Here is a 19,948-nt window from a genome sequence, read left to right on the forward strand (position 1 = left end):
CCCACCCCAGCCGACTCACGGCCGGCGCCCCGCTCCCCTCCCGCATCTGCTCCTTGCCCGGCCCTTCTCCGCTGGCCCTGCCCCCGAGGAGACCGCTCCCTTTGGGCTGCCCGGCACACACATGGTTCCTTCCTAGTGGAGGAGGGGGTGCGGGGTTCAGCCCCACCCTCAGGAAGACGGTGTCCCCTCCCATGCCCCGTGGTACTTCCTCTCTGGCTGACTTAGCCGACAGCACCCAGCCTGGGGCAGAGCCCCTGGCACGGCAGGGGGACACATCCAGGGGCGGGTGCCAGGGGACTCTCACCTGAGAGTTATCGGCTTCCAATCCGCACCTGGCCACACTTGTAAGTATCCAGGAGTGTGTGTGTGTGTGTAAGGGAGTGTGTGTGTGTAAGGGAGTGTGTGTGTAAGGGAGTGGGGGGGGGGGATGACAGGTGGGGCAGGAGAGAAGATGGAAAGTCTGCCAAGAGAGCCCACCAGCGTGAGCGGAGTGGAGATCGATCCTCAGCACCGCCCGTGACGCAGCCCCCCCCCCCCTTCATGTGCACCCTGCCAATCTCCAGGGAGAGCAGCTGGGCCGCTGACTGGGAGAAGTCAATAGGTGGAGGACTGCAGAGCCCGACGGGAGCCGAGGACCCGGCGAGTCACTGGTGAGGAGAGCCCCGCCGGCCCTGGCTTCCATGGCGCCCGAGGGGAGCGCGACGACAGAGGTGAGGCGGTGGGGCTGTCACCACGGCTGTCACCGCCACCGCTGTGTATTTTGCAATGGGGCAGGAAGGAGCCGTGGACCAGTTAGGAAACGAGGCTTTCCACCCCACCAGGCCCCTCCACACTGCTCGGTTGGGCAGACAAGGGGCGGGACACTTGGGAGGCTCCTCTGGTGCCCTCGATATTTGGGGGATGTCTGTGGGGCCTGGGCCACCCGGGCTGCCCACCTTCACTCATGTCATCTCCGCCCCCCCCCATGTCCCGGGCTGCCCACCTTCACTCATGTCCCCCTCCCCTCCCATATGTCCCGGGCCACCTGGGCTGCCCACCTTCACTCATGTCATCTCCGCCCCCCCCCATGTCCCGGGGTGCCCACCTTCACTCATGTCCCCCTCCCCTCCCATATGTCCCCGGGCCACCTGGGCTGCCCACCTTCACTCATGTCATCTCCGCCCCCCCATGTCCCGGGCTGCCCACCTTCACTCATGTCATCTCCGCCCCCCCCATGTCCCGGGCTGCCCACCTTCACTCATGTCATCTCCGCCCCCCCCATGTCCCGGGCTGCCACTTCACTCATGTCATCTCCGCCCCCCCCATGTCCCGGGCTGCCCACCTTCACTCGTGTCATCTCCGCCCCCCCCCCCCATGTCCCGGGCTGCCCACCTTCACTCGTGTCATCTCCGCCCCCCCCCCCCCCCGCCCCGCAGGTCTCGGACATGGCGGCGAACACGACCTCGCCCTCTGCCGCCGCGCCCGCGGGGGACCGCGCGGTGGGGCTGCTGGCCACGGCGCTGCTGGCGACGGCGCTGGCCGTGGGGCTGCCGGGCAACGGCTTCGTGGTGTGGAGCATCGCGCGGCGCATGCGGCGGCCGTCGGTGACGGCGCTGCTGGTGCTGAACCTGGCGCTGGCGGACCTGGCGGTGCTGCTGACGGCGCCCTTCTTCCTGCACGCGCTGGCGCGCGGCGCGTGGCGCTTCCGCGGGGCGGGCTGCCTGGCGTGCCACTACGTGTGCGGCGTGAGCATGTACGCCAGCGTGCTGCTCGTGGCCGCCATGAGCCTGGACCGCTCGCTGGCCGTGGCGCGGCCCTTCGCCGCGCAGGCGCTGCGCACGCGCAAGGCCGCGCGCCCCGTGCTGGCGGCCGTGTGGCTGGCGGCGCTGCTGCTGGCGGCGCCCGCGCTGCGCTACCGCGGGGTGGCGGGGCCCCCGGGCCGCCCGGCCTGCGCGGCGCTCTACCCCGACCTGCGGCACCGCGCCTTCCACCTGCTCTTCGAGGCGCTCACGGGCTTCGCGCTGCCCTTCGCCGCCGTGCTCGCCAGCTACGCGGACGTGGGGCGCCGGCTGCGCGCGCGCCGCCTCCGCCGGGGCCGCGGCCGGCGCGCGGGCCGCCTGGTGGCGCTCATCGTGGGCGCCTTCGCCGCCTTCTGGCTGCCCTACCACCTGGTGAACCTGGCCGAGGCCGGCCGCGCGCTGGCGGGGCTGGGCCCGGGCTCGGGGCCGGCGGGCGCGCGCCTGGCGCGGGCGCGCGGCGCGCTCATCGCGCTCGCCTTCCTCAGCAGCAGCGTCAACCCCGTGCTCTACGCGTGCGCGGGCGGCGGCCTGCTGCGCTCGGCCGGCGTGGGCTTCGTGGCCAAGCTGCTGGAGGGCACGGGCTCCGAGCGCGGCGGCGGGGGGACCCTGCCCGCGTCCGTGCGCGCCGCGCCCGCGGGGGCCGCGCCCGCCCGCCCCCGCCTCCGCCGCCTCCGCCTCCGGGAGCCCGCCCGGGGCGTCCCCGCCGCCCTCCTGACCCGCTGCTGCGCCCCGGAAGGGCGCGGCGGGGCCGGCCTCGCACCCCCCCGCCCCCCCCCGCCCCCCCACCCCCCCGTCCCCCGGCAGGCAGCCTGGCAATTAAAAAAGCTGAGGTCTGGAATCGGATCCGTCCCGTGCCGTGCCGCGCGCGTGCGTGCTGGGCGCCCCGGAGCCAGGCCCCGCCCTCGCCCACGGGTGGCGACTGGGGAAAGGACACCGGGGCAGGATGGGCGCCCCCTCCCACCCCACCCCCCCCAGCCCCCAGCGACGCCGGGGTTGGTGATGGACCGCCCCGGTGGATCGTCCCGAGGAGACCGCGCGCCTTCTCTGAAGTGGGTGGCAAGTGCCCCTCGGCCCCGCCTCACCTTCGTGCCCTCTCCATGCTCTTGGCCCACCGCCTTCCGCCCCACCACCTGCCAGCCCGGCCTCACTGGAGACCCCGCAGCCCCCGTGACACACGCTAGTGCGGGTTGGCGGCCGCCACCCCAGGAAACAGGCATTCTCGAGGCGGGGAAGTCCCCAGGCTCCGGCGGCTCACCCCCGTGATCCTAGCTGCTCCAGAGGCCGGGGTGTGAGGATCGCGGTTCAAAGCCACTGTGCGCAGGAAAGGCCGCGAGACTCCTAGCTGAAGGGGTGCAGTGCTCGTAGCCTTGAGAGAGAAAGACGGGGGAACTCGAGGTCCTGCGTCCACCCGGACAAGCCAACGAGCCAGCAAAACGGGCACCAGGATAACTAAGTGCTTTTGGAGGATAGGCCCTTGCCTTTCAGGGGTCACTGCCGCTGTTCTGGGAAACCTGGCTTCCCGGCACGATGCTAGGAAGGCGGCCTGGGAGGTGCCCTCCTATCGAGGGCGGAGGAGGAGGGGGTTCCTGCCACTTAGCAACGTCTGGTGGCCACGGTGTGCAGACGCCCTGTGATCCGCGTTTTTATTAGGGGTCGTAGGGGAGGATGGAGTCTCAGCCCAGGGGGGCGGAGGGAGGCCCCGTCCGTGTCAGATCCGTGTTCAGGAAGTAGGTGCAGAGCTGCCCTTTGCCTTTGACCTTGATGACACCCCGCCTGTGGCACGTGTAACCCAGGGACTGTAGTGCCTGGGCTGTCTCCTCCGTGACCTGCAATGGGAGGGGTATGAGGGGGTGCCCTCACCCTTACCGCCCCCCCCGGGGCCCCCAGTGTGTCTCCCCTCACCTGAATCTTGCCGAGGACGCCTGTGCTCTCCATGCGGCTCGCCACGTTCACGGTGTTGCCCCAGATGTCATACTGTGGCTTCTGGGCCCCAATGACTCCGGCGACCACGGGGCCGTGATTCAGCCCTGACGAGAGAGAAAGAGGGGTTCCCACTGGAGTCACCTTAGAGAGGAGGAGGAGGAGGAGGAGGAGGAGGAGGAGGAGGAGGACTGGCGGGAAGCAGGGCTCGTAGAGGAGAGGCTCCGGGGAAGGGTGGGGGGAAGCCGCGTAGTTCCCCGCAGTTGCGTTCCTCATCCGGGGGGTTGAGTCTGGGGAGCACGTCCGTGGACGGGCTGTGGGGAACCCCGCACTTGGCGTGGGGAGAGCGGGGAGCGACCCCCCAAGGGCAGGGGCGGGGGCAGGGGCGGGCTCACCCACGCGCAGGTGGAAGTGGTTGAAGGAGTGCTTGTTGATGACGTCCAGCTTGGACCCCAAGGCCACTGCGAATTCCACCATGGTGCCCAGGTGGCTGCAGCTTCGCTCGGCATCCTGGGAACGGCCCGTCCGCCAGCGTGAGCCGGCGAGGGCCCGGGAGGAAGTCCCACCCACCGCGGCCCGCGGGAGGAGGAAGTCCCACCCGCCGCGGCCCGCGGGAGGAGGCAGGGTGGCTGTACCTACCTGCGGCGCGTCCTGTCCCGAGGTGGCGTTTAAACCCTGTGGCTGCCATGTAGGTGCTGCCAATCGTTTTGATCTTCTCTACCCCGCTAAATTTGGGTTTGGAGAGCAGCTGCACAAAGGGGAGAGGGGGTGTCTGTCTCCAGCCCTTCTCCCTCTCTCCGTCGTCCCCCCTCCAAGAAGCCCGGCCCTAGGCCTTGGGGGACTAAGGGGCCAGGCCGTGGGGTGGGGGAGGGTAGCAGGAAGCAGCGGGTCGGCGGTGGGAAATGGCCACGGAGAGGACTGAGCTGGGACATCTGAGGAGCGAGCGTGTTGGGGTTGGGGGGCAGGTCTGGTCTCATAGCTAGGAAAGCAAGAGGAGAGAGAGGCCAGAGCGGTGGAAAGTTCTAGAAATGAGGACATAGGATCCGGGCAACTCTTGACGTTACCTCATCAAAGTCAGCAATTATCTCATTGAGCAGCCGAAGGCACTCCAGCCCTTCATGGTTGATGTTTGATTCGGAGTAAAATTCCTTGAAGTCTGGGACGGAGGCGAAGAGCACGCAGACGCACTCGTAGGACTGGTGGTAGAGGTCCTGTGTGGGCGGGAGGCTGGCGTGAGGGGTGTGCGGGGTCCCTCCCCCGCCTGGACCGCACGGCCCCCCTCCTCATGTCCACGACCCCGGTCCTTGTGGCTGGGACAAGGCCTCGCTGTGTAGACCGAGTGGGCCTCACGTGCTGGAACTACAGGCGTGGATGGCCACGCCAGGCTGCTTCTACGGAGGAAGCGTCAGACAGGGAGGACACGGACAGGACCACGTGACACCAGGGGTGTGTAAGACTTGGGAGCCAAGCAAGTGATGGTTTTGTGACCGCAGGGGACAGAGCTTCGGGGTCAGGCCGTGTAAAGGGACGTGCTCCTAAGATTTTGATCGTGCCAGGGGAAATTGTGTTTGTCTTATTGGCAAAAAGCATTCCGTCAGCTGAGTCAGCTTACAAGGTTGCTGCTATCTGCAAGATAAAATCAAGAGCAGCAGAAAAAAAAACAAAAACCACAAACCAAGCGCAAAAGGGGAAGGCTGGAACCGAATCTAGGCAGCCAGCAAAATGCTGCGGTGACGTTCTTGTCAGTCCTAGGTTCTGGCTCTTAGCTTTCTAACACCCGGCGTGGAGAGGGAAAGAGGCTCGTGTTGAGACTCCGTCTCCACAGGGGAAGAAACCGTAAGCATAGCTGCTTGTGCTGTGGAGAGCAGCTGGCAGATGGTAGAGACCAGGACTCTGGAAGAGCTCCCAACTGCTTCCTTCCTATGCCCCGGAATTCCCACAGCACAGAGGGCCCGAGAGCGGTGGCGTGAATTTGTGGGTGGCGAGACGCCTGAGGATCCAGAGTGGCAGCACCCGGCAGGCATGTGTGCAGCCACGGAATAAAATAAACAAACACGGGGAGCGCTGCCCCCCCCCCCCCCGCTGCTGGGGCGGCAGGGGAAGTCGAGCCTCGGGTTGGTATGCAATCACATTTACGTTCCGAGTGGCCACACGCGGCTCGCGGCTAGCGCCGTGGACAGCGCGGGGCCGGAGACGGGGGTGGGCTGTGTCCTCCACACAGCCCCCCCCCTTCAACACCCCAGGGGGACGGCGAAGGTCGGGGAGCAGCCGGGAGCTGGAAGGGAGGCTCCTTCAAAGAGAGAGTCCATGCTCCCCAAAGACAGACAACGAGCTCCTTGGGAACTGGGGGTCTGTGACGAGGGGCAAAGCCACGAGGGGCTGTTGGGTCCAGTGTCGGAAAGTCCGGGGGACCCCCGCACTCGGTCCCGGGGCCTCGAGTCACCTCGTTGCGCCGGTTCTGGCCGATGAACTGGGGCGCCACGTGAGCGGGCAGCACGTTCTCCAGGAGGAGCCGGGTCAGGTTCTCCATGGTCTCCGTCTCCTCCCGCTCCTGCCGCAGCTTCCTCTTCCACAGGAAGTCCAGGCGGCAGTAGTACTCGTTCTGGGGAAGGGGAGACCACAGCGCCATAACGCCCCGAAACAGCGCGCTGGCAGGGGTGCGGCCGCCCTGCAGACGCGGTTCCAGGGGGAAGCAGGAAGCGGGGCGTCTTCCTGAAGGCTGGCCTCTCCCGGCTTTGGGGGTAGGGGGGAAGGGGAAGCCGAGGAGACCTCGAGGGACGTGGGGGACCAGGAAGCAAGGAGCAGGGCAGGAAGCCCCCCGGAAGCTTCCGGTGGCACCGCGCCGGGGCTCACCCCGTGGCGGGAGATTGGGGAGGGCGGGGAGGCGACTCACCTGCCGGGCCAGGACGAGCAGGGTGAAGAAGAAGAGGAAGAAGGAGACGGCGCCCATCAGCTGGGGCTCCTTCAGCACGCCCGGCCTGTGGAGGTCACCGCGCGCTGGCCCTGGCGCCGCCCCGGGCGCCCAGCCTCGCCCCCACCCGCGGCGCCCGGGGGGAAGGGGGGGGTGGCTCGGGTCAGCGGCCCCAGCGCACACCGTCCCGAGGGCCCGGCCCCGGGGGGCCGCCCACCCCCCCACCCCCCCCCCCCGTCCCGAGGCCCCCAGGGCCGACCCCCCCGTCCCGAGGGCCCGGCCCCCGCCCCCCCCGTCCCGAGGGCCCGGCCCCCGCGGGGCCGCCCTCCCCCGCCCCCGTCCCGAGGCCCGCGGCGCGCGCGCTCACCTGGCGCCCGGGGCGGCGGCGGCGCGGTACAGGCAGGCCACGAGGCAGTCGGACAGCCAGGCGTGCGAGCGCAGGAAGACGCAGCACGCGGCCGCCAGCCAGAGCGCCAGCAGCAGCAGCTTCAGCTCGAAGCTCAGGTGCAGGAAGAGCGAGCACGAGAGCGCGCCCAGCACGCAGCAGTGCATGGAGTACTGCGGGGCGGCCGGGCGGTCACGGGGGGCGGGCCCACGGGGGAGGGGGAGGGGAGGGGCAGGAGGGGCGTGCCCACGGGGGAGGGCCAGGAGGGGGCGTGTCCACGGGAGGGGGAGGTGGTCAGGAGGGGGGCGTGTCCACGGAGGGGGAGGTGGTCAGGAGGGGGCGTGTCCACAGGAGGGGAGGTGGTCAGGAGGGGGCGTGTCCACAGGACGGGGGAGGTGGTGGTCTGGAGGGGGCGTGTCCACGGAGGGGGAGGTGGTCAGGAGGGGGCGTGTCCACGGAGGGGGAGGTGGTCAGGAGGGGGCGTGTCCACGGGAGGGGGAGGTGGTCAGGAGGGGGCGTGTCCCACGGGAGGGGGAGGTGGTCAGGAGGGGGCGTGTCCACGGGAGGGGGAGGTGGTCAGGAGGGGGCGTGTCCACGGAGGGGGAGGTGGTCAGGAGTGGGCGTGTCCACGGGAGGGGGGAGGTGGTCAGGAGGGGGCGTGTCCACGGGAGGGGGAGGTGGTCAGGAGGGGGCGTGTCCACAGGAGGGGAGGTGGTCAGGAGGGGGCGTGTCCACAGGAGGGGGAGGTGGTCAGGAGGGGGCGTGTCCACAGGAGGGGAGGTGGTCAGGAGGGGGCGTGTCCACAGGAGGGGGGGAGGTGGTCAGGAGGGGGCGTGTCCACGGAGGGGGAGGTGGTCAGGAGGGGGGCGTGTCCACGGAGGGGGAGGTGGTCAGGAGGGGGCGTGTCCACGGAGGGGGAGGTGGTCAGGAGGGGGCGTGTCCACGGAGGGGGAGGTGGTCAGGAGGGGGCGTGTCCACGGAGGGGGAGGTGGTCAGGAGGGGGCGTGTCCACAGGAGGGGAGGTGGTCAGGAGGGGGCGTGTCCACAGCAGGGGGGAGGTGGTCAGGAGGGGGGCGTGTCCACAGGAGGGGAGGTGGTCAGGAGGGGGCGTGTCCACAGGAGGGGGGAGGTGGTCAGGAGGGGGCGTGTCCACGGAGGGGGAGGTGGTCAGGAGGGGGCGTGTCCACGGAGGGGGAGGTGGTCAGGAGGGGGGCGTGGTCCACGGAGGGGGAGGTGGTCAGGAGGGGGCGTGTCCACAGGAGGGGAGGTGGTCAGGAGGGGGCGTGTCCACAGGAGGGGGGAGGTGGTCAGGAGGGGGCGTGTCCACGGAGGGGAGGTGGTCAGGAGGGGGCGTGTCCACGGAGGGGGAGGTGGTCAGGAGGGGGCGTGTCCACGGAGGGGGAGGTGGTCAGGAGGGGCGTGTCCACGGGAGGGGGAGGTGGTCAGGAGGGGGCGTGTCCACGGGAGGGGGAGGTGGTCAGGAGTGGGCGTGTCCACAGGAGGGGGAGGTGGTCAGGAGGGGGCGTGTCCACGGGAGGGGGGAGGTGGTCAGGAGGGGGCGTGTCCACGGGAGGGGGAGGTGGTCAGGAGGGGGCGTGTCCACAGGAGGGGGAGGTGGTCAGGAGGGGGCGTGTCCACAGGACAGTGGGGGGTCGCCCAGGATTCCTGTTCTGCCCCCTCCTCGCCCGGAGCCGCGCTGAGGGGCGGGGCTGACATCCACAGACAGGAGGCAGGGGGGGTCTCCATGTCAGTGTGTGGGGTGGAGCCCTCCTCAGCTCGAGGGATGGGGGTGGGGTCGGAGGTCGGGGTGGGGTCGGAGGTGGGGGTGGGGACGAGGTGGGGGTGGGGCGAGGTCGGGGTGGGGTCGGAGGTCGGGTGGGGTCGGAGGTCGGGGTGCTCGCCCGCGGGGCTGTGGGAGCACTCACCGGGACGCTGACGAGAGGCAGGGACCCCGGCAGCTCCCAGGAGGCGTTGGGGGCCCCGGAGGACGCGTTGGGGGCCGGGAGCGGGCAGTGGGAAGCGGCTGGGGAGAGGAGCTGTGGAGGGGGCGGGCTGAGGGCGGGCGGCCTCCCCACACCCGAGGGCCTGCCGCTGAGCCGCAGGAGGGGGGGCGGCCTCCTGGACGGTTCAACCCTGACACTTCTGGGGGGGGTCCTGGCCTGGGTCCTCACGGGAGGAGGGGCGTGGTGGGAGGGTCATGGGGGGCTTGGCCTGGGGCCTCATGGGAGGAGGGGGGTGGTGGGAGGGTCATGGGGGGGTCGGCCTGGGTCCTCTCGGGAGGAGGGGGGTGGTGGGAGGGTCATGGGGGGGTCGGCCTGGGTCCTCTCGGGAGGAGGGGGGTGGTGGGAGGGTCATGGGGGGGTCAGCCTGGGGCCTCTCGGGAGGAGGGGGGTGGTGGGAGGGTCTGGGGGGGTTGGCCTGGGTCCTCTCGGGAGGAGGGGGGTGGTGGGAGGGTCATGGGGAGTCAGCCTGGGGCCTCTCGGGAGGAGGGGGGTGGTGGGAGGGTTTAGGGGGGGTCGGCCTGGGGCCTCTCGGGAGGAGGGGGGTGGTGGGAGGGTTTTGGGAGGGGGTCGGCCTGGGTCCTCTCGGGCGGAGGGGGGGTGGGAGGGTTTTTGGGGGGGTCGGCCTGGGTCCTCTCGGGAGGAGGGGGGTGGGAGGGTCATGGGGGGGTCCCGGCCTGGGTCCTCTCGGGAGAAGGGGGGTGGGGGGAGGGTCATGGGGGGGTCCTGGCCTCGGTCCTCACGGGAGGAGGGGGGTGGGGGCTCATGAGCACTAATCCGCTATAGATCCCTGTCGGCCGCTTAGTCTCCTAGGACTTTATTTCCTCTTTTGTAACTTATGAGGATGAATCCTACACACGTTTCAGGCATAGACTTCTACAACAGTGATAATTTCTATTAAAAACACACAATTAACTGAGCTACATAATTAGTAACTCCCTCCGCAGGACGCAGAGTGTTCTAGCAAGGATCTTGTCCAGGCGGCTGGCCGCGGGAGATAACGTTTCCTCTACACTCCCAGAGTTTCCTTTACCCTTCCAGCCTTCCTTGGCCTGAACTCAACTGCCCCCTCGGGTCCCGGGACCCCGTTCCGTCCCTGGGGACACACAGGTCCCCCTTGAGCCTTACCAGGCTAGCAACGGCCATGGCAAAGACCAGGAGGATGGTGGCGGTGGCCAGGGCCACCCTCAGGGCCGGGCGGGTGGCCACCAGGCTGGACAGGGCGGGCAGCCAGTGCAGCACCTTGGGGCCCTTCAGGACGCATCTCTGTGGAGGGAGGAGAGACGCTGAGCCGTGGGGCTGGGCTCCCGTCTTCAAGCGGCTCCGGGGGCAGGGCGGGCGGGCGGCGGGGGGGTTACCTACCGTCAGATGCTCTGAGAAGCAGATGAAGAGGAGGAGGAGGAAGAGGAGGAAGGTGATGCTGTAGGCGATGGCCAGAGCCGGGGGCCTAAGGGAGGACAATGCGTAGTCCTTGGAGCAAGTGGCCGGAGCCTGGGCCCTCGGGGCTGGGCTGCAGGTGGGCCATCCGGAAGCCAGCTGGGTGTGGGCTTGGGGGGGGGGAGGGGAGGAGGTTTGGGGGAGCCAGCTTAGCGGCTGGTTGTTTGAGAATATTGTAGGGTTTAGGGCAGTGTTTGGGGGGGGGGGCCGGGGAAGAACCAGTAGAACGGGGACAATATTAAAGGGAGTCAGGGGGCTGGGAATGTGGCTTAGTGGTAGAGTGCTCGCCTAGCATGCATGAAGCCCTGGGTTCGAGTCCTAAGCACCACATATACAGAAAACGGCCAGAAGTGGCGCTGTGGCTCAGGTGGCAGAGTGCTAGCCTTGAGCAAAAAAGAAGCCAGGGACAGTGCTCAGGCCCTGAGTCCAAGGCCAGGACTGAAAAGAAAGAAAGAAAGAAAGCGAGAGAAAGAAAAGTGTTCAGGAGATACAATTGTTTTTTTCAGAGCTGACGGTGAACCCAGAGCCTCGTGAACACAGGGCGAGCTCTCCATCCCGGAGCCCCAGCCCCCAGGATGTACGCTATTAAGATGGGGCCTGTGATGTTATCGCGGATCCTCCGGAGCACGGGTTTCCTCTGTGGCAGGTGCACGAAGCGAACAGGAAGGCAAGTGTGGGTCGTGGGTCAGGAGAGACGGGGGGGGGGGGGGGGGGAGGCCTTCCCCGCCTCGGTCGGTCTCTGACCTGTTTGTCACCAGCATCTGGATGATGAAGTTGGACAGGAACACCAGGAAGGCGCAGGCTGCGTAGTATTTGAAGGCCGGGAGCGCTGAGAACCGGTACTGGGCGGGCGCGGGTGAGAGGAGACGCCCTGAGGTGTCGGCGGGCCGCCAGGGCGGGCTTTCCAGCCTCCCCGCTCTGACGTCGGGTTCTGTTGTGGGGAGGGTAGCCCCTCCCTGACCTCCAAAGAACTGCCCCCCCTCCTCCCACTGGCACCCAGGAACTCCGTCTACGAAGACTTCCCTTTCCAAGAGAGGTGCAAAGCTGTCACCCCGGGGCCACACACGGAGCAAACCCGCGGGCCTGTCATCCTAGTGACCCAGCCCGGGCAGGAAAGTGTGAGGCTCCTATCTCCACTTAGCCCGCAGGCAGGAGAGCTGCGGCTCCAACGGTACAGTGCCAGTTTGAGAGAGAGAGAAAGAAAAAGCCCAAGTACAGTGTCCTAGGTTCAAATCCCAGGAATGGCACAACACAAAACAGAAACCTGAGCCAGCGCAGGCGTGGGGGGGAGGTAGTGACTGGAAGCCCGGCTCCTGGGGCGAGGCGGGGGTAAGTCCGGGCCACCCACCTGCTTCTCCACGTCATTCTCTCGGAAATACAGCGTCAGGAGGTTGAAGTCCTTCGACTGCTTCCACTGTCTGGGGTGCGGGGAGGGGGGAGGACCAGGCGGGTGGGCGGGGCAGGGGTGGGGCGGGGGGTCAGGTGGGCCTCCCTCCAGAGCAGCCCCTCTAGGGAGCACCATGCCTCCACCCAGCCACCTCGGGACTCCCGCCCCCCCCCCCGCCCTCCCGCCCTCCCCCCCCCCCCCCCCCGCCCTCCGGCCTCCTCCGCTCTTACTTCTGGGAGTTGAGCTGCTCGATGACTTGGAAGAACTTGGCATCCCCGGTGTCCAGCTCCTCATCCAGGCCCCGGGGGGTGCGGCTCCTGCGCGGGCGACAACCGGACCTCGTACCACGGGGGCCTCAGGCGTCTGGGCAAAGCAGGGCACCCTCCTCCCCCCCCACACCCGGGGATCGGCCCGGCCGGCCCCACGGCCAGAGACGCTCGAGCCTCACCGATCCAGACTCCACTGGGGGCCGAAGGAGGCCAAGGCCTTCTCCTGTGGGCGGAGCACAGAGAAGGCGGCGGTGAGCAGACCCCGCGCGGGCTGTTCTGGGGCGTGGGCGTGCGTGTGTGTGCGTGTGCGTGCGCGCGTGTGTGTACGTATGGCGCTGGGGTTTCCACGCAGGGCCTGGCGCGTGCTGGAGGAGTCTTTCCTGTCGAGCCGCGGCTCCACCTCTGTGTCCTTTCTGAGGTAAGAGCCTCCTTTCTTGCCCGGGAGTCACCGGGATTTCGATTCCCCTTCCTTTTTCAGGCTTCCTGCCGTAGCCGGGGTGTCAGGTGTGGGCACCGCACCCCGCTCCTGTTGGGAAGGGTACTGCGCACTTTCTGTTCCTGAGCTGGCCTGCCCTGAGCGTCCCAGGAGGCTGGAATCGCAAGGCGTCAGCACCAAGCAGCCGCTCGGGCAACTGACCTGCCCGTGTCCTCCGGGTCTGATGCTATCTCCCCCCCCTCCACTGAATGGTACCGCCACGTCGCCCCAGCCACTCTGCGGGCTTGGGACGCGGGGACTGCGCCCCCTCGCAGCCTGGGGGAGCACCAGCCGCCCCGCACGAGGAGGGTCTGGCGGCAGAGACGCGTGCGCAGGGCACGGAGGCCTCCACGCGCTCTGCGCCCCCGGCCTCGTCCTAGCCCGACCTGCGCAGGGGCCCGCCCGCCGCCCGCCCGCCCTCCTCCCGCCCGCGGCCGCGCAGGGGACGTCCTTCTCCGGGCCAGGTGTCATTTCCATCCTCACTTCATCTCGCCGTGCATGGGTGCTAGGATTAGGGGCGCCCTCGGTTCTGGGGGACACCAAACAGGTGGCCGGGGGGAAGCCGACCGGGGGACCGGGTGTTTCCTGGTGCGACGGGCGCGGGGCGTCGGGATCAGCGTCGGAGGGGGTGGGGGGGGTGGGGGGGTTACGGGGGGGGGCGGCACGCACCGGGAGCGGCGTGGAGGTGGAGACGGGGCTGTCCACGTGGCTCAGGTGGGCGAAAGGCTTGGCGGCGCCCCAGGACTCCAGGTAGCGCGTCATCAGCAGCGAGGGGCGCATCCTGAGGCCTCGGGGGAGGACAGCAGCCCTCCCGCAGCGCCTTCCTCCTCTTCCTCCTTGGCCTGGGGCGGGGGGAGTCTGAGCGGGGAGCCGGGGGCGTCCCCTCCCCCTCCCCCCGCCCCTCCCCCTCCCCCCGCCCCTCCCCCACCCCTCCCCCCCAGTACCCGTGGGTCGATGACCAGGTAGGTGGGCTCGCCCAGCTCCTGGAGGTACGGGTCCCGGGGTTCCCCGGCCGCCTCCTCCACGGCGTACGCCCCCGCCAGCAGGGCCAGGGTGGCCCCCGTGATGTGCACCCGCCTAGAAGAGGCCACGAGAGCCGGGAGGGCCGGCTTCACCAAGGCGCCGGGGACTCCCACCCGCCGTCCCGGCTGCTGGGGGGGGGCCGGGGGGCTGAGATCCGAGATCTGAAGCCAGGACGGGGCCGCAAAGCCGGGGAGACCCTTATCCCCAATCGACCGCCAGAAAGCCGGACGTGGAGGCGTGGCTCAAGCGGTAGAGCGAAGGAGCTGAGGGACAGAGTCCAGACGCTGAGTTCAAGGCCCCATGCACCGTGTACACGCACACGCACACACACACACACGCACACGCACACGCACACACACGCACACGCACACGCCCCTTCTTGGTACCCCAGGATGCCTCTGCGCCTTCCGTGGCGTCGGGGGCGCATTCTAGGGAGCTGTGGGGGGAGCGGCGGCCGGTGGGGGGGGCCTGGCTGGGGGGCCCGGCCCGGGCCTCACCCCGGCACGCCGCCGGCCTCCATGTGGTTGGCCAGGGTGACGTCGTGGGACCACACGTCGTACTGCCACTTCTGCAGGCCGATGACGCCGCACAGCACGCTGCCCGAGTGCACGCCCACCGCGCATGTTCACGTCCACGCCGGTGGCCGCCCGCAGCTTCCTGAGACGGGGTGCGAGCTGAGCCCGGCCCTGCGCCCCGCCCGCCCCCGCCCCGGCCCCTCCCCCGCCCGCCCCCCGGGGCCCACCTGATGGCCCGGCACATGTCCAGCCCCATGCGCACGCAGTTGATGGCGTGGTCCGGCAGGGAGAGCGGCAGCCCCGAGACGCAGTAGTAGCAGTCCCCCAGAATCTTGATCCGCATGCACTCGTGCTCCTGGGAGTGGGCGTGGGGGTGTGTAGAGGAACCTGGTCAGAGGCCAGAGGGGGTAGGAGGGCGTTGGGAAAGGCGGGGCGCGGGCGGAGTGTTCCTGAAGAGCCTTTGGGCGTCGGGGGCGTCTACGTCCAATCCTGGGGATCCCCTACGTGGACAGGAGACCGGGCTTTCCCTGCGATTTCCTCGCGGGGGGTGGTGAGCGGGGAGCCCCTGGCTCTCCCCGGTTTGGGCGTGTGCGGGGCGTATGGAGAACGGAGCGAGTGCCTGGGGAAGTCTCAGGATTAGGGGGACCCCAAACGAAGTTGCACCCCAGGGGCCCGAGCCCAAGTGGCAGGGGTTTCCCTGGGAAGGGCCTCCCCGAGTGAGAACCCCTGAGTATCACCCTCGGTTGGGGACGCGGGGTCTAGAGACGCCGCGGCGGTTCTCGATCGCGTCTGTGGAGACGGGGTGCGGTCACCACGGGGGGGCTTTCTACGTCCCCGAGGAACCAGCACGCCCACGGGCTCCGAGGTAGGACGGGAATCTTGGAAGCCAGGGGTCCCCGCGACGGGGTGGTGTGAGGCTCTCTGGGGGAGAGGGGGAGAGGGGGGTCCCCCCCTCTGACCTTGGCAATCTGGTCGACTTGCCAAACAGCTCGTTGAGCATGAGCACAAGCTCCTTCGGGGAGCACTCGCTGGCCAGCCGCGTGAAGCCCACGATGTCGGCGTACAGCACGCTGCGGGGCGGAGGGGGGGGCGGGGGGGGGGGGACGTGGGGAGTCAGCGCGGCCCCCCGTGCCCGCCCCGCCCCCGTGGCCCGCCCCGCCCCCCGGCCCGCCCCGCCCCCCGTGGCCCGCCCCGCCCCCGTGGCCCGCCCCGCCCCCCGGCCCCGCCCCGCCCCCGGCCCGCCCCGCCCCCCGTGGCCCGCCCCGCCCCCCGTGGCCCGCCCCGCCCCCAGGCCCGCCCCGCCCCCAGGGCCCGCCCCGCCCCCCGTGGCCCGCCCCGCCCCCCGTGGCCCGCCCCGCCCCCCGTGGCCCGCCCCGCCCCCCGGCCCGCCCTCGCGCTCCCCGCCCCCACCTCACGCCCTGGTGTCTCTTGACGTAGAGGCTGTGGAAGTTGTTGGTGTTCTCCGGCCGGGAGCCCCGCCAGGCCTGCAGCCTGGCCATGACCTCCGCTTTCATCTCTCGGGCCAGGTAGGCGGGGAGGATGGACAGGAGGAGGTGCTCCTGGAGGGAGGGGCCGTGAGCACGGGGCCCACCCCCGGCCTCCCCAGCCCCCCGGGGGTCCTCCGGCTGCGGGACGGGGCTCTGCCGCCCGTCGCGGGCCCAGCGAGCCTCTGGAGGAATTGAGCTTTGCGTCACCCGTGTCTGAATCAGAGTTCTGGACCGAGCGTCACGGGGTTCTTACTTAAAAAAAATAATGGGCGTGGCCACGTGGCTACTGTCTATGTGCTTGACACATTGTCTATTGTCTGTATGTCTACCTGACCTAGGGAAGGGATAGAAAAACAGGGCGTAAGCTATCACAAGAAATGTACACACTGCCCTACTATGTAACTGCACCCTCTTTGCACAACACCTTGTCAAAAAGTTTGTGTTCAATTAATAAATAAATTAAAACAAAAAAGCTTGTGCCCATCCAGGGCTTGAACTCGGGGCCTGGGTAGTGTCGCTTAGCTTTTTTTTTTTTTTTTTTTTTTTTTGCCAGTCCTGGGCTTGGACTCAGGGCCTGAGCACTGTCCCTGGCTTCTTTCTGCTCAAGGCTAGCACTCTGCCACTTGAGCCACAGCGCCGCTTCTGGCCGTTTTCTGCATATGTGGTGCTGGGGAATTGAACCCAGGGCTTCACGTATAGGAGGCGAGCACTCTACCACTAGGCCATGTTCCCAGACCCAGCACTTTTTTCTTAAGTTTTGATTTGAGCCTAGCAACAAGAGGAAAGGCATGCTCTAGAAGGGAAAATAATACCCACACCACGGAGCCTGAAGGAGCCCACAGCCCCTTCCCCCGCTGACCTGGTGTGCGACCCCCCCCCCCCCCCCCCCCCCCGCTGACCTGGTGCTTTTTCTCGGTGTCCAGCCTCCGGCGCGAGTGCAGCGAGCTGAGCGCCTCCCGGAACGTGGCCCGCAGCGCGCGCTCCATCAGGGCCTTGTGGTACGCGCCCACCACGTTCCCGCACAGGAACAGCACGGCGTTGGCTGCCAGCTGGGGGGGAGGCGGCCTGCGTCTCTGAGGGCCTGGGGCGCCACACCGGCGGGGACGGTTCTGATCCCCCCCCCCCCCCCCCCCGCTTCCTGCTCCAGACTCTGGTGGACACCGTCTGTCAGGTCTAGAAGCCTTGCACGCTGATGGCTGGACGGGACTATCCTCACGCCCGCCCTCTTCACCCTCGTCCCCCCCTCCCGCTGCTGCCCAAGGCTACCAAGGCTGCCCAAGTTCTGATGCGCACCCCGCCCCCCCCCCAGAACTACTCGAGGTGTGGTCTGCGTTCCCGGCCGGGGTTCCGGGGCATGGGGCTCGCCCTCGGAGCCTGGCGCCGCCCGCGCCCCCGGACGCCCCAGCCTAGGATCCATCCATCGCCTCACCTGGGAACCTGGGTTCCCTCCCCGAGGGCCCGACGCCCCCCCCCCCCGCGCCCCCGCCCCGCCCCCCCTCGGGGGACCCGCGAGCCCCGCGTACCTGCGGGAGCAGCGGCGGCCGGGAGCCCGGCTGCGGCCCCAGGTAGAGCCCGAGGACCAGCAGGTGCGACAGCGACGAGGCGAGGCCCGCGGCGGCGGCGGCGCGCATGCTCAGCGGCAGCATGGCGTACGCCGTGAAGATGACGAAGACGAAGAAGGACACCTGCGGGGGCGGGCGCGGGGCGCTCAGGGCGGCGCGGAGGGCTGTGCGCGCGGGGTCCCCCTGCCCCCCAGTCCCCGGCCCCCAGCTGTGTGCACGGGCGCGGGGTCCCCCATGCCCCCCGGCCCCCGGCTGTGCACGGGCGCGGGGTCCCCCCCTGCCCCCCAGTCCCCGGCCCCCCCCCCCCGCCCCCCGCGCGCCGCTCACCTGGTCCCAGGCGCTCACCACGCCCCCGGTGAACAGGAAGCCGTGGCCCAGGGCCAGCAGCGCCGCCCACACCAGGCCCGAGAGCGGCCGCGTCCAGCGCTGCAGCCGCTGCTCGCGGGAGGCCAGGCCCAGCAGCAAGGAGAAGCCGCCCAGGGCGCACAGCACCGTGCCCAGGAAGCCGGGGTCCGAGGTCAGCTCCTGCCGGGCGGGGAGAGGGCGCGCGAGGGCGGCGTTGGGATGGGGGGCTGGGAGGAGCGCGCCCAGGGCCAGGAGACCAGACGGGGCGGGCAGGGAGGGCGGCGGCCTCGGGTCCCTTCCACAGCGGGGCTCAAACGCAAGCGCGACAAGGACGCCGGGCGCCCATCGTTCCTTTCGGGCCGACTCATACGCCATTGGCCTCCGCAGAGCATCCGCGGCTCAGGCCCGCCCGCAGGCCGGGCTACTCAGGATGCTGAGGCCTGAGGATGGGAGTTCAAAGCCAGCCAGGAAGAAAAGTCTGGGCGATCCTTATCTCCCAAAGTCCCCCAGGCCTGAGCAAAAAGAGCTCAGACCCCGCGCTCAGGCCTGGAATTGGAGCCCCAGGACCCGCAGGCGCGCACGCGTTTCTGATTGACAGGTGGCAATCTCCCGCCAACCTCATGATCTCCCCGGGACCTGAGCCCAGGAGACCCGGCTCGGTCACTACACTGGCCTTCCATGCGCTTTCTCGTCCATCAGGGGGTTAGTGTAGCGCCGGCCTGGCTTCCCACAGGGGGAAAGATCCTCCCTCACCAGAAAGAGGGTACCCAGCGACAACGACAAAGCAGTGACATCGCCCAAAAGCAAATGTGCTCTTTATCTGGCTTCTGTAACTGAAACCCCTCTGCACCTCACCTTAATAATAATAACAACAAACTTAAATAGGAACAACAGAAACAAAACCCAGCCTCTCAGATCCGACTCGTTAGCCTCCCGGTGACTCCAAGCTTGGGGAAAGGAAAGGCGAGGGGCAGGGTGTGCACAGCCCGGGGGGCCCCCCGTGGAAGTCTCGGCCCACCCCACCCCTCTCTCCGCACGTTGGGGGTGGACCCACCGCCCCCCCCCCCTCCATCCCGCCACCGGTCTGTGGATAGGAAGCCCAGCGCGGGCCCTCGCGGTGCAGCAGCACTGGAGAGCAGCTGAGCATGAGGTCACTTTTGGTTTCATTGAGGAGGAAGCGAGGGGCGGGAGGGCGCACGGCCAGGAAGCGCGCGCCCCGGTGGGGGAGGGGGCGGGGCTGGCGCACGGGAAAGCCTGGTGCTGGGTGTGTTCTGGAACTCGCGCCCCCCCCGGGCCCCCTGCGCCCCCCCGCCCCCCCCCGCGCCCCCCGGGCTCACCCTGCCGCTGGCCTTGGTGACGGCGAGCAGCGCGGCCAGGGCGCCCAGCACCAGCGCCAGCAGCAGCAGCAGCAGCGGGAACTGCTGGCTGCGGCTGTAGTAGGTCTCGTAGAACAGGTCCTCGCCCGGCGGCGGCGGCGCGGGGCCAGGAGCCGGGCCATGCCGCCCGCGGCGTGCGGGGGGCTGGGGGAGAGACCGGTCACCGTCGGGCAGGGGAGGGGGGAGTCCGCCCTTCCCTCCCTCCCGCCCCGCCCGGGGTCCCCCTCCCCGCCCAGCACCCCCCCCCGCTCCTTCCAGGGACTTGCTCCCCCAGACCGCACTGCGTACCCCCCACCCGCACCCCCGATGGCGTTAGTGTCCCGGAGTCCCCTCCCCCCTCCCCGGCCCCCACCACTCACCGCTGGGCTCCCCGAGGGCGCCCGGGGCTGGAAGTGGAGCCCGCAGCCTCCGCCGCCCGCTCCCTGTCTCTGGCCTCTGGCGACGGTCGCTTCCCTCCGGGCGCCGCGGCCGCCTCCCACTTCCTCGACGGCGCGCCTGGCCCCTTCCCATGCCCTCTCCCCGCCCCGGCGTCGGCTGGCCATGGTCCATGCCCCCCCCCCCCGGCCTCTGGGAGAGGGAGTCGGGCCTGTGGGAGCCCTCGGGCTGGGGGGTGGGAGTCCCGGCCGTGGGAGCCAGCGGGGCGGCGGGGTGGGGTGGGATGGTTGGGGGGGTCCAGGACCTGGGAGCCCGCGGGGCGGCGGGGTGGGGTGGGATGGTTGGGGGGGTCCAGGACCTGGGAGCCCGCGGGGCGGCGGGGTGGGTTGGTTTGGGGGGGTCCAGGACCTGGGAGCCCGCGGGGCGGTGGGGTGGGATGGGTTGGGGGGGTCCAGGACCTGGGAGCCCGCGGGGCGGCGGGGTGGGTTGGTTTGGGGGGGTCCAGGACCTGGGAGCCCGCGGGGCGGTGGGGTGGGGTGGGATGGTTGGGGGGGTCCAGGACCTGGGAGCCCGCGGGGCGGCGGGTGGCCAGTTGGGCCGTGGGGACCCGGAACGGCGAAGCCTGGCTGGCAGGCCGGGTGGAGCGCACGCCCTGGGCCTCGATGGGGGCTGGGATCGACCTCCCTCCACCCCTGCCCTCCAG

At 69.5% G+C, this 19,948-nt stretch overlaps 2 protein-coding genes across 2 annotated transcripts; one reads left to right on the forward strand and one right to left on the reverse strand.

Annotated features, from left to right (window-relative positions):
* Positions 1-655: 655 nt before the first annotated feature.
* On the forward strand, positions 656-3,041 carry LOC125363604 (leukotriene B4 receptor 1-like). The gene is made up of 3 exons (XM_048362882.1): positions 656-710; positions 1,416-2,534; positions 2,754-3,041. Exons 1-3 carry the CDS (start codon positions 681-683, stop codon positions 3,039-3,041), a joined length of 1,437 nt encoding a protein of 478 aa, XP_048218839.1. The 5' UTR covers positions 656-680.
* A 360-nt stretch (positions 3,042-3,401) lies between these two features.
* Adcy4 (adenylate cyclase 4) lies at positions 3,402-19,308 on the reverse strand. Its single transcript, XM_048362723.1, is given in 31 exon segments — positions 3,402-3,604; positions 3,681-3,805; positions 4,094-4,208; positions 4,338-4,373; positions 4,375-4,446; positions 4,763-4,909; positions 6,142-6,300; positions 6,592-6,676; positions 6,977-7,167; positions 8,920-9,030; positions 10,123-10,260; positions 10,357-10,441; positions 11,176-11,273; positions 11,780-11,849; positions 12,049-12,135; positions 12,267-12,310; positions 13,232-13,356; positions 13,359-13,404; positions 13,507-13,639; positions 14,083-14,201; positions 14,203-14,242; positions 14,328-14,455; positions 15,060-15,076; positions 15,079-15,170; positions 15,511-15,659; positions 16,487-16,636; positions 17,111-17,272; positions 17,477-17,674; positions 18,832-18,966; positions 18,969-19,014; positions 19,230-19,308. Coding segments are annotated over 30 exon segments (3,234 nt in total). The 5' UTR covers positions 18,993-19,014; positions 19,230-19,308; the 3' UTR covers positions 3,402-3,451.
* Between the last annotated feature and the right edge of the window lie 640 nt (positions 19,309-19,948).

This window comes from Perognathus longimembris, chromosome 14 (genome assembly GCF_023159225.1).
Source record: "Perognathus longimembris pacificus isolate PPM17 chromosome 14, ASM2315922v1, whole genome shotgun sequence".
Classification (NCBI taxonomy): Eukaryota; Metazoa; Chordata; class Mammalia; order Rodentia; family Heteromyidae; genus Perognathus; species Perognathus longimembris.

What these genes read in the sequence shown, in the direction of transcription:
- LOC125363604 (XM_048362882.1), top strand. Translation starts at nt 681, where the DNA reads ATGGCGCCCGAGGGGAGCGCGACGACAGAG. An exon ending in AGGGGAGCGCGACGACAGAG is followed by an intron (nt 711 to 1,415) that starts GTGAGGCGGTGG and finishes CCCGCCCCGCAG; the next exon opens with GTCTCGGACATGGCGGCGAA. An exon ending in GGCGCGGCGGGGCCGGCCTC is followed by an intron (nt 2,535 to 2,753) that starts GCACCCCCCCGC and finishes CACCCCCCCCAG; the next exon opens with CCCCCAGCGACGCCGGGGTT.